The sequence below is a fragment of the Strongylocentrotus purpuratus genome, unplaced genomic scaffold (assembly GCF_000002235.5).
Source record: "Strongylocentrotus purpuratus isolate Spur 01 unplaced genomic scaffold, Spur_5.0 spur5_scaffold_19, whole genome shotgun sequence".
Classification (NCBI taxonomy): domain Eukaryota; kingdom Metazoa; phylum Echinodermata; class Echinoidea; order Camarodonta; family Strongylocentrotidae; genus Strongylocentrotus; species Strongylocentrotus purpuratus.
Window position 1 is genome coordinate 15,612,083 of NW_022145604.1, and position 15,261 is coordinate 15,627,343.

A 15,261-nucleotide genomic window follows, 5' to 3' on the forward strand; every position below is an offset into this window, starting at 1 on the left:
TATATGTTAAAAAGAAACCAATAAGCGGTACTTTAACTTCAGTTCCGATCATACAAGGAAGTATTGTGGTTCAAGTGTAAACTTGCACTGTGAATGGGAACTTCCATTATATGCAGGTCGTCAAAAGCTTTCAAGTACATCACATATAAGTTATAACACTATTCATGCGTCGTATATTTATCGCGTGCACACCGTCAAAAGCCTTTGAGCTCAGAATACTAGAATAATACGCATAATTCAGTACAGACTGATTTACATTTGAAGGTGGATATAAAGAGCAAAGATTGTTGAAATGGCTGTCGTGATCACCAACGTATTGATTTTCTGCGCGGTCTTCGTCGCCGCTCTTGGTAAGAAGCAACTTTGAAACTTCATTGTAAATGGCATAGATCCTGTTATATACTTCATCCAAGATGTAGTGGTCTAGTTGACAAGTCGTTGGACTGTGGATCACAGGATCCGCAGTTCGAGTCCCGCCTCGGCACTATTGTCTATTGGCAAGATATTAATCTACATTTGCCACTCTCCACCCGGGTGTTAAATGGGTACCGGTAGGAAGGAATTCTTTGAATGCTGTGAGCGCCAAAATCGCCAGCCTAGCAGAGCCGGGGTAATGGTTGGAGCGCCCAGAACACCATGCATGGTGGATATGACTGTGCGCTATATAAACATCCAATAATATTATCAATATTATTGGATATATGCACTATATAAATAACCAATAATATTATCATTATTATATGTGCAATAGCGTAGCAACCTTAAGTATCACGAGTGTCACTTTCCTCGTTGTTTAGTATAATCAAAGCTCTAGAAGCGGTATCAACTTGTAAGATTCATGGGGTATAGAATACCGAAATGTGTCGTCATACATGCCAAGTTGTCGAGGTTGGTGGTTCCAAACACTTTTGTGCCAAACATGGTCGTGGTGATCACACCAGCGCCAAATACTAAAACACGTTGCCTGAATGATTTCGGGATGAACCTCTTGCGACCTCATGCAATCAATTCATTGATAATGGCCCATGTTTTATGTGTGTCAATCGTAGTATGATGTATCAGAGCTCTACTGTGAGAGGGGGTGAGAAGTTTATCACTTTAATCTGTTTACAAAGAAGTTAGATACAAAACAATAATCTAGCTATTGTGGGATAGTACTTTTGTAAACTAATACAAAATAATTTTGCTAAGATACCTGTTAAGTACTATTGATTGTTATGCACATGTACTCATGTTTCGAAATTTCTTATTTAATGTGAAACCATTGAACACCAGGAAGTGATATTTTGTGATTATGCGTCTGTCATAATGCTTAGTACTCACCTTTGCATGTAAATTATGCCGAAGTGGATAGCTTTACTACGTAGGCCAATACCTTTAAAGGTACTATGTCCCATTTGCAGGCCGAACAAAGTGAAAAGGTTAAATTCCAATGCCATTTGAAAGATAATACTAAGAAATTCCCTCAAAACAGAAGGGCTTGAAACTGTTTTTGTGTGTTTGTGAAAATAAGCGACCGTTAGTTGTCGAATCAAATTTAGCGATGGTGGTCGTTTAATTAAATAGTCTGATGTTCAGACCCTTCTACCGAATGGTCATACGTTCTGTGCTGCGTGAAGATTCAATCAGCTTTATTTTGGCAATTACAAGAAATGGGTTATTTATAAGGACAAATGCTTGTGTACACTTTAAAGCTCATTTTATGTACTTTATGTTATTACCAAAGAAAAAAAAAAAAGAAGTCAGTCAGTCACTCAACAGTGTTTGACAGTGAAGTCTTGAAAGTAAAGGGGTTTATACAGTAGGTTTGCGGGTGCACCATGTGTGAGAGAGAGAGAAAGAGGGTTGAGGAGTCCTGAAAAGGACTCTGACTCGGTAATCTTTCTTGGGGTGTGGTAGTCCTGAAAAGGACTGTTTGTTATCTTTCTTAGCATATAGTTCTAAGGAGAACTATAGCGCTTGGAGAGGATGAGTGGCTCGACGTTTCGAACAGGTTGACTATCCGTCGTCATGAAACCTACTGTATATTTACATCACCACGCAAGGCGACACTTACAAGCAGCATCTAAAGGGGTTTACTTGCATAATTTGAATAATACGACACTGCTGAGGTTTAAATGTCACAGTTAGGACAAACGTGACAAATTCATAGTTTTCGCAAAATTCTACAAAATTTGATGTTGGCTGCAAAAGGGATACTATACCTTTAAAAGGTGAATCTGCCGCATTTAGCGAGTATCATCGAAACAATCGAACCGTCCAAATGATGTATAAGCTAAAGTGCACTCGTTTAATAATGGACACTTATTGGTCAATGAACTTCAATCGAACACCGAGATAAAGGTAAATTACATTTTACTTTATCTACGATTCCAAACGAATGACAAAATCATAATTATCCAAAGATTACTAGTTTGGAAATAAAAGAACTTCGACAATGTCGTTTTTATCCTGTACATATTTGAGATCTTCTGTTTTTCGCTATAAAAACTGCACAACAGTACTGTAAACTCACTTTATTTGACAAATTTGACCGGAAATGCAGAGGTCGTGGGTTCTTACTTTTTATTGGCATGCATCTCCTTGACAAAGGCATTTTGTTCACATACTCCTTTCCCCTAAGGTATGATGAGGGTATTGAGCGAACCCTTCCCCCATCAAATACTTTTTTAATATTTTTGTTTCATTTCGTTTCAAGAATCAGGTTTGTTCATCCAAAGGATAATGAGTTTACGAAAGCTTGGCTCTAAATGTTAAGGTTGTTAGAAGCTTGAACGTCAGGTTAAGTCCACGTTATTATGCCCCCCCCCCCCCATCTGACAAATCGCACAATGGGTACGAGGATCAGGACAGGCGCGGATCCAGGATTTCTTAGGGGGGGGGGCCCACTTTTTTTTTTTGGTCCAAAAAAAAAAGTAACGACTCAGCCAGCCGCTAAATAAGCGGGGGGGGGGGGGGGGGGGGTGGGGGGGGGAGGGAAGAGGACACTTTTTTTTTGGTCTCGAAATTTGAAAATTTGACATTTTGTTCCCTTGGGGGGGGGGGTGAGGTCACCTTTTTTAGGTCAGCCATTGGCATATTTTTTTCATTTTTTTTTAAATTAAAAAAAAAAAAAAAAAAAAAAAAAAAATCACAGAAAAGGGGGCGGGGGGGGGGGGGGTTGCTCCAAAATACACACATAAAAAACCGAAGGGGGGAGGGTCAACCCCCTAACCCCCTTCCCCCCTTCCGTACGTGCCTACTCGTCTGAAAATAGTTTTTCCCCTCCCGCGCTAAGCGCGGAAGCTTTTACGTTTCATTAAATCATTAGAAAAAGAAGACGATTCGTTGTACAGTTTTTTACTCTTAATCCTCGTCTTAATTCATCCCCCTCTCCCGCGCAAAGCTCGAAAGCTTTTACGTTTCATTAAATCATTAGAGAAAGAAGACGATTCGTTGTACCGTTCTCGACTCTTAATCCTCATCTGAATTCAGTTTTCCCCTCCTCCCTCCCGCGCGAAGCGCGGAAGCTTGTACGTTTCATTAAATCATTAGAGAAAGAAGACGATTCGTTGTACCGTTCTCGAAAATAATCCTCGTCTGAATACAGCTTTTACGTTTTATTAAATCATTAGCGAAATAAGACGATTCGTTGTACCGTTATGACTTTTAATCCTTGTCTTAATTCAGTTTCCCCCTCCCACGCGAAGCGCGGAAGCTTTTACGTTTCATTAATTCATTAGAGAAAGAAGACGATTCGTTGTACCGTTCTCGACTCTTAATCCTTGTCTGAATTTCAAATATGTTCTTTGTCTATTCCCTTTTCTTCCTACGTCCTCTTCCTTTACACTCCTCTTTTTTTTTTGACCGGCGTTTATTGGGGGACCACCCCACCGCCCCTCTGGCTACGCGCCTGCTGTCAGATAAAAAACATATGTTGATACCTTGTCCGCCCCGGAAGCTCAGGGGTTTAAGGTTTCAATTTACGGTCAGATTTGCATTCAGGGGTCCGCCTTAGCGCCCTAGACGGGGTCCAGGGGGCAGAGCCCCGGAAGTTCAGGAGTTTAGGCATTTAATTACGGTCAGATGAGCATTATTTTGATACCTAATTGTTACAGTGGCAGGTCACTGATTGGCTTGGGGTTCAGGGGGCGGAGCCCCGGAATCTCAAGGGTTTTAGGCACTCAATTACGGTCAGATGAGTATCGAGGGGCCCGCCTAAGGGCTCTTGGTTGGGTCCAGGGGGCAGAGCCCCAGAAGCTCAGGCGTTTTAGGCGTTTAATTACGGTCAGATGAGCATTTTTGATACCTTATTATTTGTGACACTAGCAGGACACTATTTGGCGTTGGGTCCAGGGGGCAGAGCCCCCAGAAATCAGGGGTTTTAGGCATTAAATGACCGTGATATGAGCATCTAAGGGCCCGCCTTAGGGCCCTAGGTGGAATCCAGGGGGCAGAGCCCTTAGGATTTTAGGCATTAATTTTAATCATGGTCAGATGAGCATATTTTGATACCCCATTATAATGTGACACTGGCAGTTAACTATTTTTTCTTTCTCGCTCTCTTTCTTTCTATTTCTCTTTAATATACTTTTTCAAAGAAAGTGTGGGGGAGGGGCTCGAGGATCCTGATCCCAGCCGTTCCGCGGGCCCTAATATGTAGGCATCTCAAGAAGCATTTTCTTGCCTGGCTGTAAATTTAGGAATTTGTCATTTTCCAACAAACACATGAAGTGAGGAAAATTATCTCATTTCAGCATTATTTGTTAACCACCGTTATGGAATTATAAATAAACCACGTTTGAATTCTATTTCTCCAACCCCCCCCCCTCCCCTATCAGTATGCCAGTGCCCCCCCCCCCCCCTCCGATCTACAACTTGGTGGCGGGAAAATTGCAACTGATATCCCTTACCTTTCTTAATTCTCTTTTTTTTCCTTTCCCTTTCTCTCCTCTTTCACTTTCCCTTCCCTTCCTTATCTCTCTTTTAGGTTTGCTGGGGGGGGGGGGGGGGGGGGGGGGGGAGGCACGGTCCTTTTGGTCCCCAACCCGCTCCACACATTGTTGGCGGGACTAACCGCAACTGATCTCCGCTTCTTTTCTCCCTTTTCTTTTTTTTCTTCCTCTTTTTGTTCCCTTTTAGCTCTCCTCTTATCCTTTTCCTTCCTTCTCTCTTTTTTTAAGCGGGGACGTGGGGGGGGGGGGGGGCTAGGGTCTTTTGCCCCCCCCCCCCCTCGATCCACAACTTGTTGGCGGGAAAATTGCAACTGATATCCCCTTTTTTTCTTCTCTTCTTCCTATTTTGTCCTTCCCTTTATCTCCTCTTTATCTTTTTTCTTTCCCTTTTCTTCCTTCTCTTTTATTTTTTATTGGGGGGGGGGGGGAGGGGGAGGCAAATCCTTCCCCCCCCCCCGATCTCCTTCTTCCCTCTTTTCTTTTCTTCTTCCTCTTCTTTTTTTCCTTTCTCTCCTCTTTCCCTTCTTTTCCTTCTCTCTCTCTCCTTTTTTTTTGCGGGGGGGGGGGGGCCAAGGCACGCTCGGCCCCCCCCCCCCCTGGATCCGCGCCTGGATCAGGATAAGAGTACTGAATTGATACATTTACCGAGAAACGTGGACTTTAGCCTCTGATACTAAAAAGCGTTTCGAAAGTTACGATAAGTGAGTTTTATGAAGAATGATGAAGATCCCTTTGACTGACAAAGTAATTAATGAGGAAGTTCTTAAAAGAGGTGGAGTGCAAAGGAAAAGGATACCTGAGATGTTGATTAGGCAGTTGAAGTTCATGGGTCACATTACACGTAAAGGAGGCCAAGATAATCTTGGTTTGACAGGGACAATTGTGGGAAGGAGGAGTAGGGGAAGAAGGAGGATACTTTGGATGGACAGTCTGCACAAATTGTTGAAAGAGAGAGAGAGAGGAGTGAAAGAACAGGGAGTGGTGCTAATAGAGAAGGCTAGGAACCGAGGGTTGTGGACAGCATGATTGCCAGAAGCAACCGATATGGCACTTAGAGAAAGAGAGAGAGAGAGAGAGAGAGATTATTATCATTATTATTGTTGTTGTTGTTATTTTTGCTGTTGTCATTCATTGCATTATTGTTACTATTGTTAATATCATTGTTATTATTATTATTATCAGGAGTAGAAGTAATTGTAGTAGTTGCAGTAGTAGTAGTAGTATCTTAATTGTAGTCGCTGTCGTAGTAGTGGTAGTAGTATTATCATCATTATTATTACTTTTTGTTTCGAATCATGTCATAGGAACGGAGAAGTACCATGTGGCGCTCCCAACCCCCGTTCCAGCTGACTGTCTGAAGTGTATCTGCATCGTGGAATCCAAATGTAAGATGCCCGCTCATGTTTGCCATATGGACGTCGGCTCTCTATCGTGTGGTCCATACCAGATAAAGGACGATTACTGGAACGACGCCAGGATGAAAGGCGGGGATCTCATGGGATGTAAGTATATTTTCTTAAAAGATTTAATCATAATAGTAATAAACCATTACACAATATGTTTGCGAGTGCATTGTGACGTATCTTCAAAAATCTATATTTTCCCTTGAGAACATTTACCCTTTCATGATTGCGAATATGTTTTTTCACAAGCCCTGTATGAAACTAATCTATTCGGTCATAAATTATTTAGAAAAGAAAAGTTTATGAAATTGTTTGTACAGAGCAAAGATGAGCGGAGAGGAACTCGCAAGCTACGTCACACTGTTGCCAATTTGTGTTTCACTGATGACAAGTTCAAAATGTATATCATTCTCTTCTATTAGCTAATCGGATAGTGCTCAATCTCTCACAAATCTGTTTCTCTAATTTCATTAAAACCAATTTAATATCAGGGTGGACTTCCCCTTTAATCGGGGCAAATAAGATGTGTGCCCTTCAGATCACAAATGCAGAGCAGATTGATTCCTGTTTGCAATTCAGAAATAATGGGGCATATAAAACCTTTTTCGCTCTCTTTTTTCTTGATCTCTTTTGACGTTTTGTTTCGTTTTGTTTCGTTTTTTGTTTTTCGCCCCTCCTTGAAGTGCCAAACAGGGAAAGTGCCCCCATTGCTTTCTTAGGCCAGGAAATTTCCGGGAATTAATGTCATATCAAACATCGAAAAACAAGAATACATTGTCCCATTCATGCGCCTATAAATGAAAATTGATGTGGTATATTTCTTTGCTCTTTAATTTCTATGGTAACCGCAATTTTGTCGGGTTTTTAAATCGATTAGATTATCAATCATTCTGTTTCTTTACACATCTTTTTTCTTTTATTCTCTATTTCTTCCTCTGTCGTCCCCCTTGGAATTTAAAAATACTTTTTCAGCTTGGAGAAAGTGCACAGCTGATATGGGGTGCAGCAGTGAGACGGTACAGGGCTACATGGCTCGTTACGCTGTCTTCAGTCGCCTTGAACACCAACCAACTTGTGAGGATTTTGCCCGCATACACAACGGCGGTCCGAATGGTTATAATAAGACCTCTACGTTGAAATACTGGTCCAGAGTCAAGGAATGCCTCAATTAAAGTTCAGTTGAAATATTAATGTTTCTTCTTTAATACCTGAATTAGGCTAACATAGTGTGAATGATGCAATACCTCAGTCACGATACCCCTTTTGAAACCCAGCCGCTAGAATGTGGCCCCCTTTGTTAATGTTATCTTTTTCTGCTTGTCAGAAATTCAGGAGTAAAAAGCCATCAAAATTGTGTTGGGGTATCAACAAATTGTAAGTCATATTGCACCCCTCTTCTACAAAATCCTGATTCCACCACTGTTCTAAAACTCATGAACTCTTGAATTTATTGGCTATGAGGTGGACCGTAACTTTCTGTTGGCTTTGCTAGAGTGACTACGGGGTATGAGGCTTTAGTTATTTATGAAGACCTGTCAAGAAAGCAAAGAGTATAATTCAAAATTTTCTATTCGATCTTTATAGAGTTCGCTCTTAGCGTTTAGTTCACGATTACTAATTAAGTATGTAACGATAGCACGTCATACTTGATGCTTTCGATTATTATAGCCTGTTTGATTATATCTGTCTTATTTGTAAGGCTAATTAAAAAATACATTATCCTGTTCTTGTGCTATATAAAGTAATGTGGATTTTTTTTTCTTCAACTTTGTATGTTTTAAAATTGAATGGAAAGATTAGAAACAATTGCATTGGATGAACTTACCCCATTCGGGTATTACATTTATAGGTCTATCTGTTAAAACATATCAGATATCAATGTGTGTCTAGCTGACCCCTATATTTGCATCCATACTGGTGTAACATTAAAATCAGTCATAACTGTAGCCGTTTAGTCCAGGTTCTGTCAGTTTTTATACATTTTGATTTACCCTTATCCGATCTTACACAAACGCACACGGCACACGTTAAAAAGATCATCTTGAAATTCCCTTACCGTTTGTATGAAGTTGTCTATAGATTATAACCACTGTAACTTTTATAACATCTGTAATATTAAAACAGTGCCTTGAAGCCAAATTTACAAACCGTGTGTACCGACAATTTCCTTTGATAAGTAATTGTAAAGTATTTAAGAAAATATGGGTTTTTATTGTCCTCATTACCTATTCCAGCATGAATATCACTATTATATCATGTTCACCCGAAGTGGACATTTTGCAAGTCGCCTGTCCAATATTTGTGCATATATATGAAGTGAGTATTTGTGAGGCATAAAAGATCTAACGAACTGGAGTTTCACTTGTCTCCTACGTTGATTCTGTATAATTATCTTTTAAATAATTGTCAATCTTTGATGCTAAGTATTTTTATGGAGAGAACACAGAGAACATATGTTTCAAATCATACCTTTACCTCCTTCACTTTGTGTAAATAGCAATCCAACCTATATCGCTTAGTTCATTAGTATGAAAGGAGAAAACAAATGGTAAAAAGAAGAAAGTTTGAAATAAATCGGACCAATAATAAGAAAGTTACGGGAGTTTGAAATGGGGATCACTAAATCTCTGCAAATCCCAAATCGGCAGTTTGTTCAGTACATTGTGACGTAGCGAGGGATGACCATGACAACTCAACGTTTTGTTGTGTACAAAAGAAAAAGATATATCACTGAATTTTGTTTATTTTCATAACTGCCTTCTCTCTTGGGGGTACTAAACAACATGTATTGTGGAAAGCATATTATTGTAGGTCATCTGAAAAGAAAAGACCCTCCTGATTCAAACATTTTGAAAAATAATTGTGAGTGTTGAAACAAATGGGAAAGTTATCCGGCAATACGTCACCGTGACATTAATGATATCAATTTTAGTACCTATACGAATAGTGATAACAGTCTCAACAAATTCACAACTTTCTCATGTTTTTTCCAGAATTCATTCAGACTATCACCTGTTTGCTGCTGTCTCTGCTTTCCATAAAGTATATTTGTATATTAAGGTTATATTTTTCTTTAATGCATTTTGCTCCATATATCATAATACAAGATTCTATTTATTTTAAGATATTTATCTTAAAAACCTTTTTGCAGCCAACATCAAATTCTGTAGAACTTTGCAGGAATTATGAATAGGCCTATGTCACGTATGTCCTATCTGTGAAATCTAAACGTTAGCAGTGTCCTAATATTCAAATTATGCAAGGAAATCCATTTACTTGATAGACTTCACTGTCATACACTTTTGAGTGACTGACTTTTGTCTTCTTTGGTAAAAACATACATAAAATGAGCTACAAAGGGTACATGAGCAATTGTCTAACTTAATAATCCACTTATTGTAATAGCCAAAATTAAAGTGATTGAATATTTGCGCAGCACAAAACGTATAACCATTTGGTACAATGGTCTAAAAATTAGACTATTACTTACTGTTGGTAGCACTTAAGTCGATTCGACAACTAATATTCGTTATTTTCCCACTTAAAAACATTTTCACGCCCCCCTTTTTTAAGGGAAGTTCTTAATTAGTATTATCTTTCAAATTCCGTTGGAATTTAACCTTTTCATTTTTTGGGCTTACAAATGGGACATAGTACCTTTAACATACAACATTTTCCTTAAATTGAAAAAAATAATGTGTCCAATATGCCATCATCTGCCCTTTAACATTTTACCTCATTACGTTCTCTTTATCTCCAACCCTCTCTCTCTCCCCTCTCTCTCTCTCTCTCTCTCTTCTTTCTTCTCCCTCATTCCCAATAAACTATCACTTAAAGAGGTTCTTTCAAGAAAAATTAATCCAAATTTATTAGCAACATATATATTATTGAAAGAAACCAATATGACAACGAGACTCAGCAGAAAATTATTCAGTACATTGCAAACCACCAAATAGGTCAGTGAGAAAACTGCCCTCATATAATAAAAGATTGGTCTCATGTTATCCTTAAAAACGTTATACCTATCATGAAAAGAGGAATTAATCCTAATTTATGCGCAACATTTTATTAAAAGAAACCAATATAACAATACGACTTAGCAGACTATTATTCAGTACATTGCAAACCACCAAATGGGTCAGTGAGAAAACTGCCCTTCTATAAAAAAAAAAATATCTCATGTTATCCTTACATAGCTTCTACCTATCTAATAACAGAAGATTAGTATGAATATCTTAACTGTGTTAACACATTAACAACTGTCCGCCAAATTCTTCTCTGACAAATCCGCCACAACCTAACACAATAGAAGGCGCGAAAATACAAGTATTAAAATAGGAGCAATTCTTTACTATAAATTTTGACTTGATTTAAACGTTATTAAGGTCATATCAAACCCATGATGTACAATAAAAAGGGGAATAATGATACATGAATACATAAATGTAAAAAGGACAATATGAATGAAAGTAAACGGAGTTATACAGTTCTGCGTAACCATAAACCACATACAGTTTAATGCACATTATTTAGACATGACTAGATATATTTGTAGTACACTAAAACTGTAATAAATTTGTGCAGTTCGGCCTATTCTCATTCTTCACTTAAAAAGCATACAGGCAATGTAATATGCAAATATGTACAAAGCATATGAAAGCTAGAATACTATGTATATTAGGGAACAAGCAAATAGTATACGTGCTAGTATAAGCTATAGTTCCATTCGTTGGAGAGAGTTATTACCACAGGAGCACTTCTTTACCCTGTATTTTGACTTGAAATAAATGTCATTAACAACACATAGGAAAATGGGGAAATATGAATGAAGAATAAATGAATAAATAAAGTACTATATAATCATAGACCCGATACAATTAACTGTACATGATTTAGACGTGACTAGATTTATGTGAAGTACACTAACATTGTAATGAATTACATAAGTACATAAATGAGAGAACAAAATATGAATGAAAGTAAAGGATTTGTACAGTGCTATGTACCAACTACCACATATAGTTAACTGTACATGATTTAGATAAGACTAGGTTTATCTTTAGTACACTAAAATTGTATTAAAATAATCTAATATAAAAATCAGACCTATCAGAAAGATATTCAGTTCATTTCATACCACCTAATGGGTCAGTGAAAAATTGCCCTTATATCAAATAAAAAAATATCTCATGTTATTCACAAATACCTTCTACTTCTACTCTATATCTTAACTGTCTAATAATCTGAAAAGAAAGGTAGATCATAAACAAATTTCTGCCAATTCTACTCTGAACAAGCCGTCACAATATTACACAATATAACGATAGAATGCATGAAAGTGTTACTACAGGAGCGATTCCTTTCTTTGGATGTTGACTTGATTTGAATGTTATTAAGGTCAAATCAAACCGATAATGTACAATGCAAAGAGGAATAAAGATATACATGAATACAAAAATATAGAAAGAAAAACATGAAAGAACATAAATGGATATTAACGGTGATATTTAACCATAGATTTCATGCAGTTAAATGCACATGTCATGACTAGATTTAGATGTAGTACACTATTATTGTAGTGAATTACTTGACTACGTAAATGAAAAAGAGAATTTATGAATGAAAGTATGAAACGAATTTTTACAGTGCTATGTAACCGAAGACGATATGCAGTCAAATGCACATACTTTAAACACGATTAGATTTATGTGTTGTACAATAAAAGTGTAGTGAATTTGCCCAGTTCAGCCTAATCTCCTTCGACATTTAAAAAGCATATAGACATGCTAATATGCAAATATATACAAGGCATTTCCAGAGTAAAATACTAGGGACATTACATGAATTCCCCTGAAATAAGGACAAAGGCCATTAGAACAATTGCAAATGGAGCCTATAGTTGCTTTCGTTGGAGAAAGGCATTACTTAATAAGCACTTCTTACTCTGTATTTCGACTTGCCGTAGCAACAAACGAAATTGACAAAAGAATTTACTTCGATTCGTTGACAATCAGCCATGCATGAGTTAAGTCTTATGTCACTTCTGCTTGTTGCTACGGTAGGCAGCTAGTGAAAACGAATTCGTTTAATAAAATTATGGAAATGCAAGCATCACTTTAAACAAAAAGGACTTTGTTATTCCTTTCTCATCTTTCCTGATTGAGGTGTCATGTAAAAGGGCAGAAACTGAACTTTTTAGAAATTTGATTTTCTCTTTGAAATTCAAATACCGTGACTTTTTGGTTCCCTCTCTTCAAATCGATTTTAATCACTTATGCGTGAAATATGCATCTAATGAAACGAGAGGATCTAAGCTTTACAAATATATGTCATTTATTAATTATGATTGTTATTATTAAGTAATTATAAAACATCGATAATTCTCGGTTTCGTCTTTTCCTGGCACGCACTGTATATATATATTGAATTGAATTGAATTGAATTTATTCACCACTTTCATAAAAGCATACTATTCAAAGAATACAAAGAAATAATACTATGGTAATTTCACAGATAAAAAGTGCAGTTGTCAAATTCGAAGCTTCTGCTTCGATTGAGGACTTGGATTATGCTCAAACCCTCATAGAGATGCACACTTTATAAGTTTTGGAGGTAGTGTGTTTCAGATAGTGGGTCCTTGGCATAAAAAGATAATATTTGAAAATGAAGACTGAACATTTATTACACGAGTGTCTGCTGAAATTCTGGTATTATATCTATTGCTCTGGCATAAAAAGATAATATTTGAAAATGAAGATTGAACATATATTACACGAGTGTCTGCTGAAATCCTGGTATTATATCTCTTGCTCTGTTAACCGATAGTGGGTCCTTGGCATAAAAAGATAATATTTGAAAATGAAGATTGAACATATGTTACACGAGTGTCTGCTGAAATCCTGGTATCATATCTATTGCTCTGAAATATACCACACTAACATTTTGGTAACAGTTATGATAATTTGAATACATGAAAACACAGAGTTGAAAATCATATAATAATAAAATTGGAAGAATATTCAATTTGAAGAGTAGAAGTTTGCCCGGTCTTAGAAATGGCTTGTGGCAAATTATACGAACTGCTCTTATTTGTAGGAGGAAAATATGATCAAGTACATATTTACAAAAAAACATATGTTACAGTAGGATATGTAAGGCAAGATAAGTGAGTTATATAACATTGTGCGAATATTGGTTGGCAAGATATCTTTTAGGAATGCTCGAATTGTTCATGATACGTTGCTTAGAACTGCATAGACTTCCACTGCGGATCTTTATCAATATTAATGCATAAGAACTTTGTTCACTTTGTAGGTTTATCGCAACCCCATTCATATATATTTGTACTTCAAACGCGTCTTTGGAAAGTTCATCAAGATAATATTGTTTTTTTGCATTGTTAAGTTGCAGTATAACACCGAGGTGCAACACCTTGCTCAATAAATGACTTGAAAATATTGCACAACGGTTTGGAATGACGTGGATAACCTTTTTCACTTATGAACAATCAATAGAGTAAAAATAAGGAGCTTTAACATTTTTGAAAGACAGAGCATTGTTAATTATTCTTTTTATTAGTGATGGGTAATATTTGAATTGAATTAAATTGAATCAAGGTTTATTAAAAGAACATGTGTCGCAGCCCAATGGCTGAATTGATCATGTGTACAAATAAAACACTCATTGCATATTTCAAACATAAAATACAGCTACAATTGATTTGTCAATATTGAAATATATATAATTACTGTGATAAGATTGCTTGGGCAGCAAAAATAAGAAACATAATATAACATGAAGTCAGGAAAACGGAGAGGAGAAACATGAACAAAAGAAGTAAAAGAGGAAGTACAAAAAAGCATGTACATCAACGAATATAAATTGCATAGGTTTATTTTTAAAGAGTCTTTAAAACAATATACGAAGATAAAAAATAGAAAAGTACATATTCTTTTCATAACACTGTTGAAGATCGATATTGCAAGTATTTGTATTATTGCTTAGAGAAATGATATTAAAAAAACAAAATTGTGCCACTCTAACATTCATTTTCCATCAGATATAGAGTGACTATTGAAGGGAAAGGGAACAGAATTGTGTTATTTTATTATTACGCAATATGGTGAAAAATGCTACTCAAATAAGAGGTAAAATCAACATTAGTAACGTTCATTCAAGCTAATTTGTGACTAACATCTTTAAAATAGTCTTTAATCCTCTCAGCAATTTCTCTAGAATCACCTAACATTGAATGGTAATGCTTAAACAGAGAGGAGTTTTTCTGATATTTCCGTATCTGGAGAATATCAATAATATTTATCCAGGTTCTTTTGATGTTTCCTTTAAAGGTACGAAATTAGCAAAATCAAAAATTTCTTTTGGCACTACAATTTTGGTTTGTGTAAAGATTACGGAATTTGTTGTAGCAATCTTTTCTGCGTTCAGTAGGATTTTGGAAGTACTTTTTATAAAGGTATTTTTTCTTTAGCACATCTTTTTCAGTTCTGTGGTAAACCATGGTTTATGATTTGTCTTATAAATGATTCTTTTGAGGGAAAAACAAGTACTATAGATCTCAGGAAAAAACTCCATACATTTCTTACACATCAGGTTTGACCACCAGTGATATACAGGAAAAAAAGTTTAAAATCCGTTTAAGTGAAGAGAGATCTTTAAGAAAAAAGTTGATATTTACATCATTAATCTGATGTTTGTATACAGCCGGTTGTTCTTTATGAATACCTTTAAAATCAAAGACTGCAAATATAGCTAAATGATTAAATACTTCAAAGGTCAATATACCAGGAAAAATATTACAAATACTATGTGCAAATATATTGTCTATCAAGGTGGCTGTGGAATTTTGTAAATCCTGTTGGCTTTGTAGTTAGAGCAGCTAAACAAAACTAATTAAGATTCAAAGA

General features: G+C 36.6%; 1 protein-coding gene across 1 annotated transcript; it reads left to right on the forward strand.

Annotated features, from left to right (window-relative positions):
* Positions 1–165: 165 nt before the first annotated feature.
* LOC583337 (lysozyme 3) lies at positions 166–8,264 on the forward strand. The gene is made up of 3 exons (XM_783250.5): positions 166–350; positions 6,239–6,436; positions 7,310–8,264. Exons 1-3 carry the CDS (start codon positions 293–295, stop codon positions 7,507–7,509), a joined length of 456 nt encoding a protein of 151 aa, XP_788343.1. The 5' UTR covers positions 166–292; the 3' UTR covers positions 7,510–8,264.
* Positions 8,265–15,261: the final 6,997 nt, after the last annotated feature.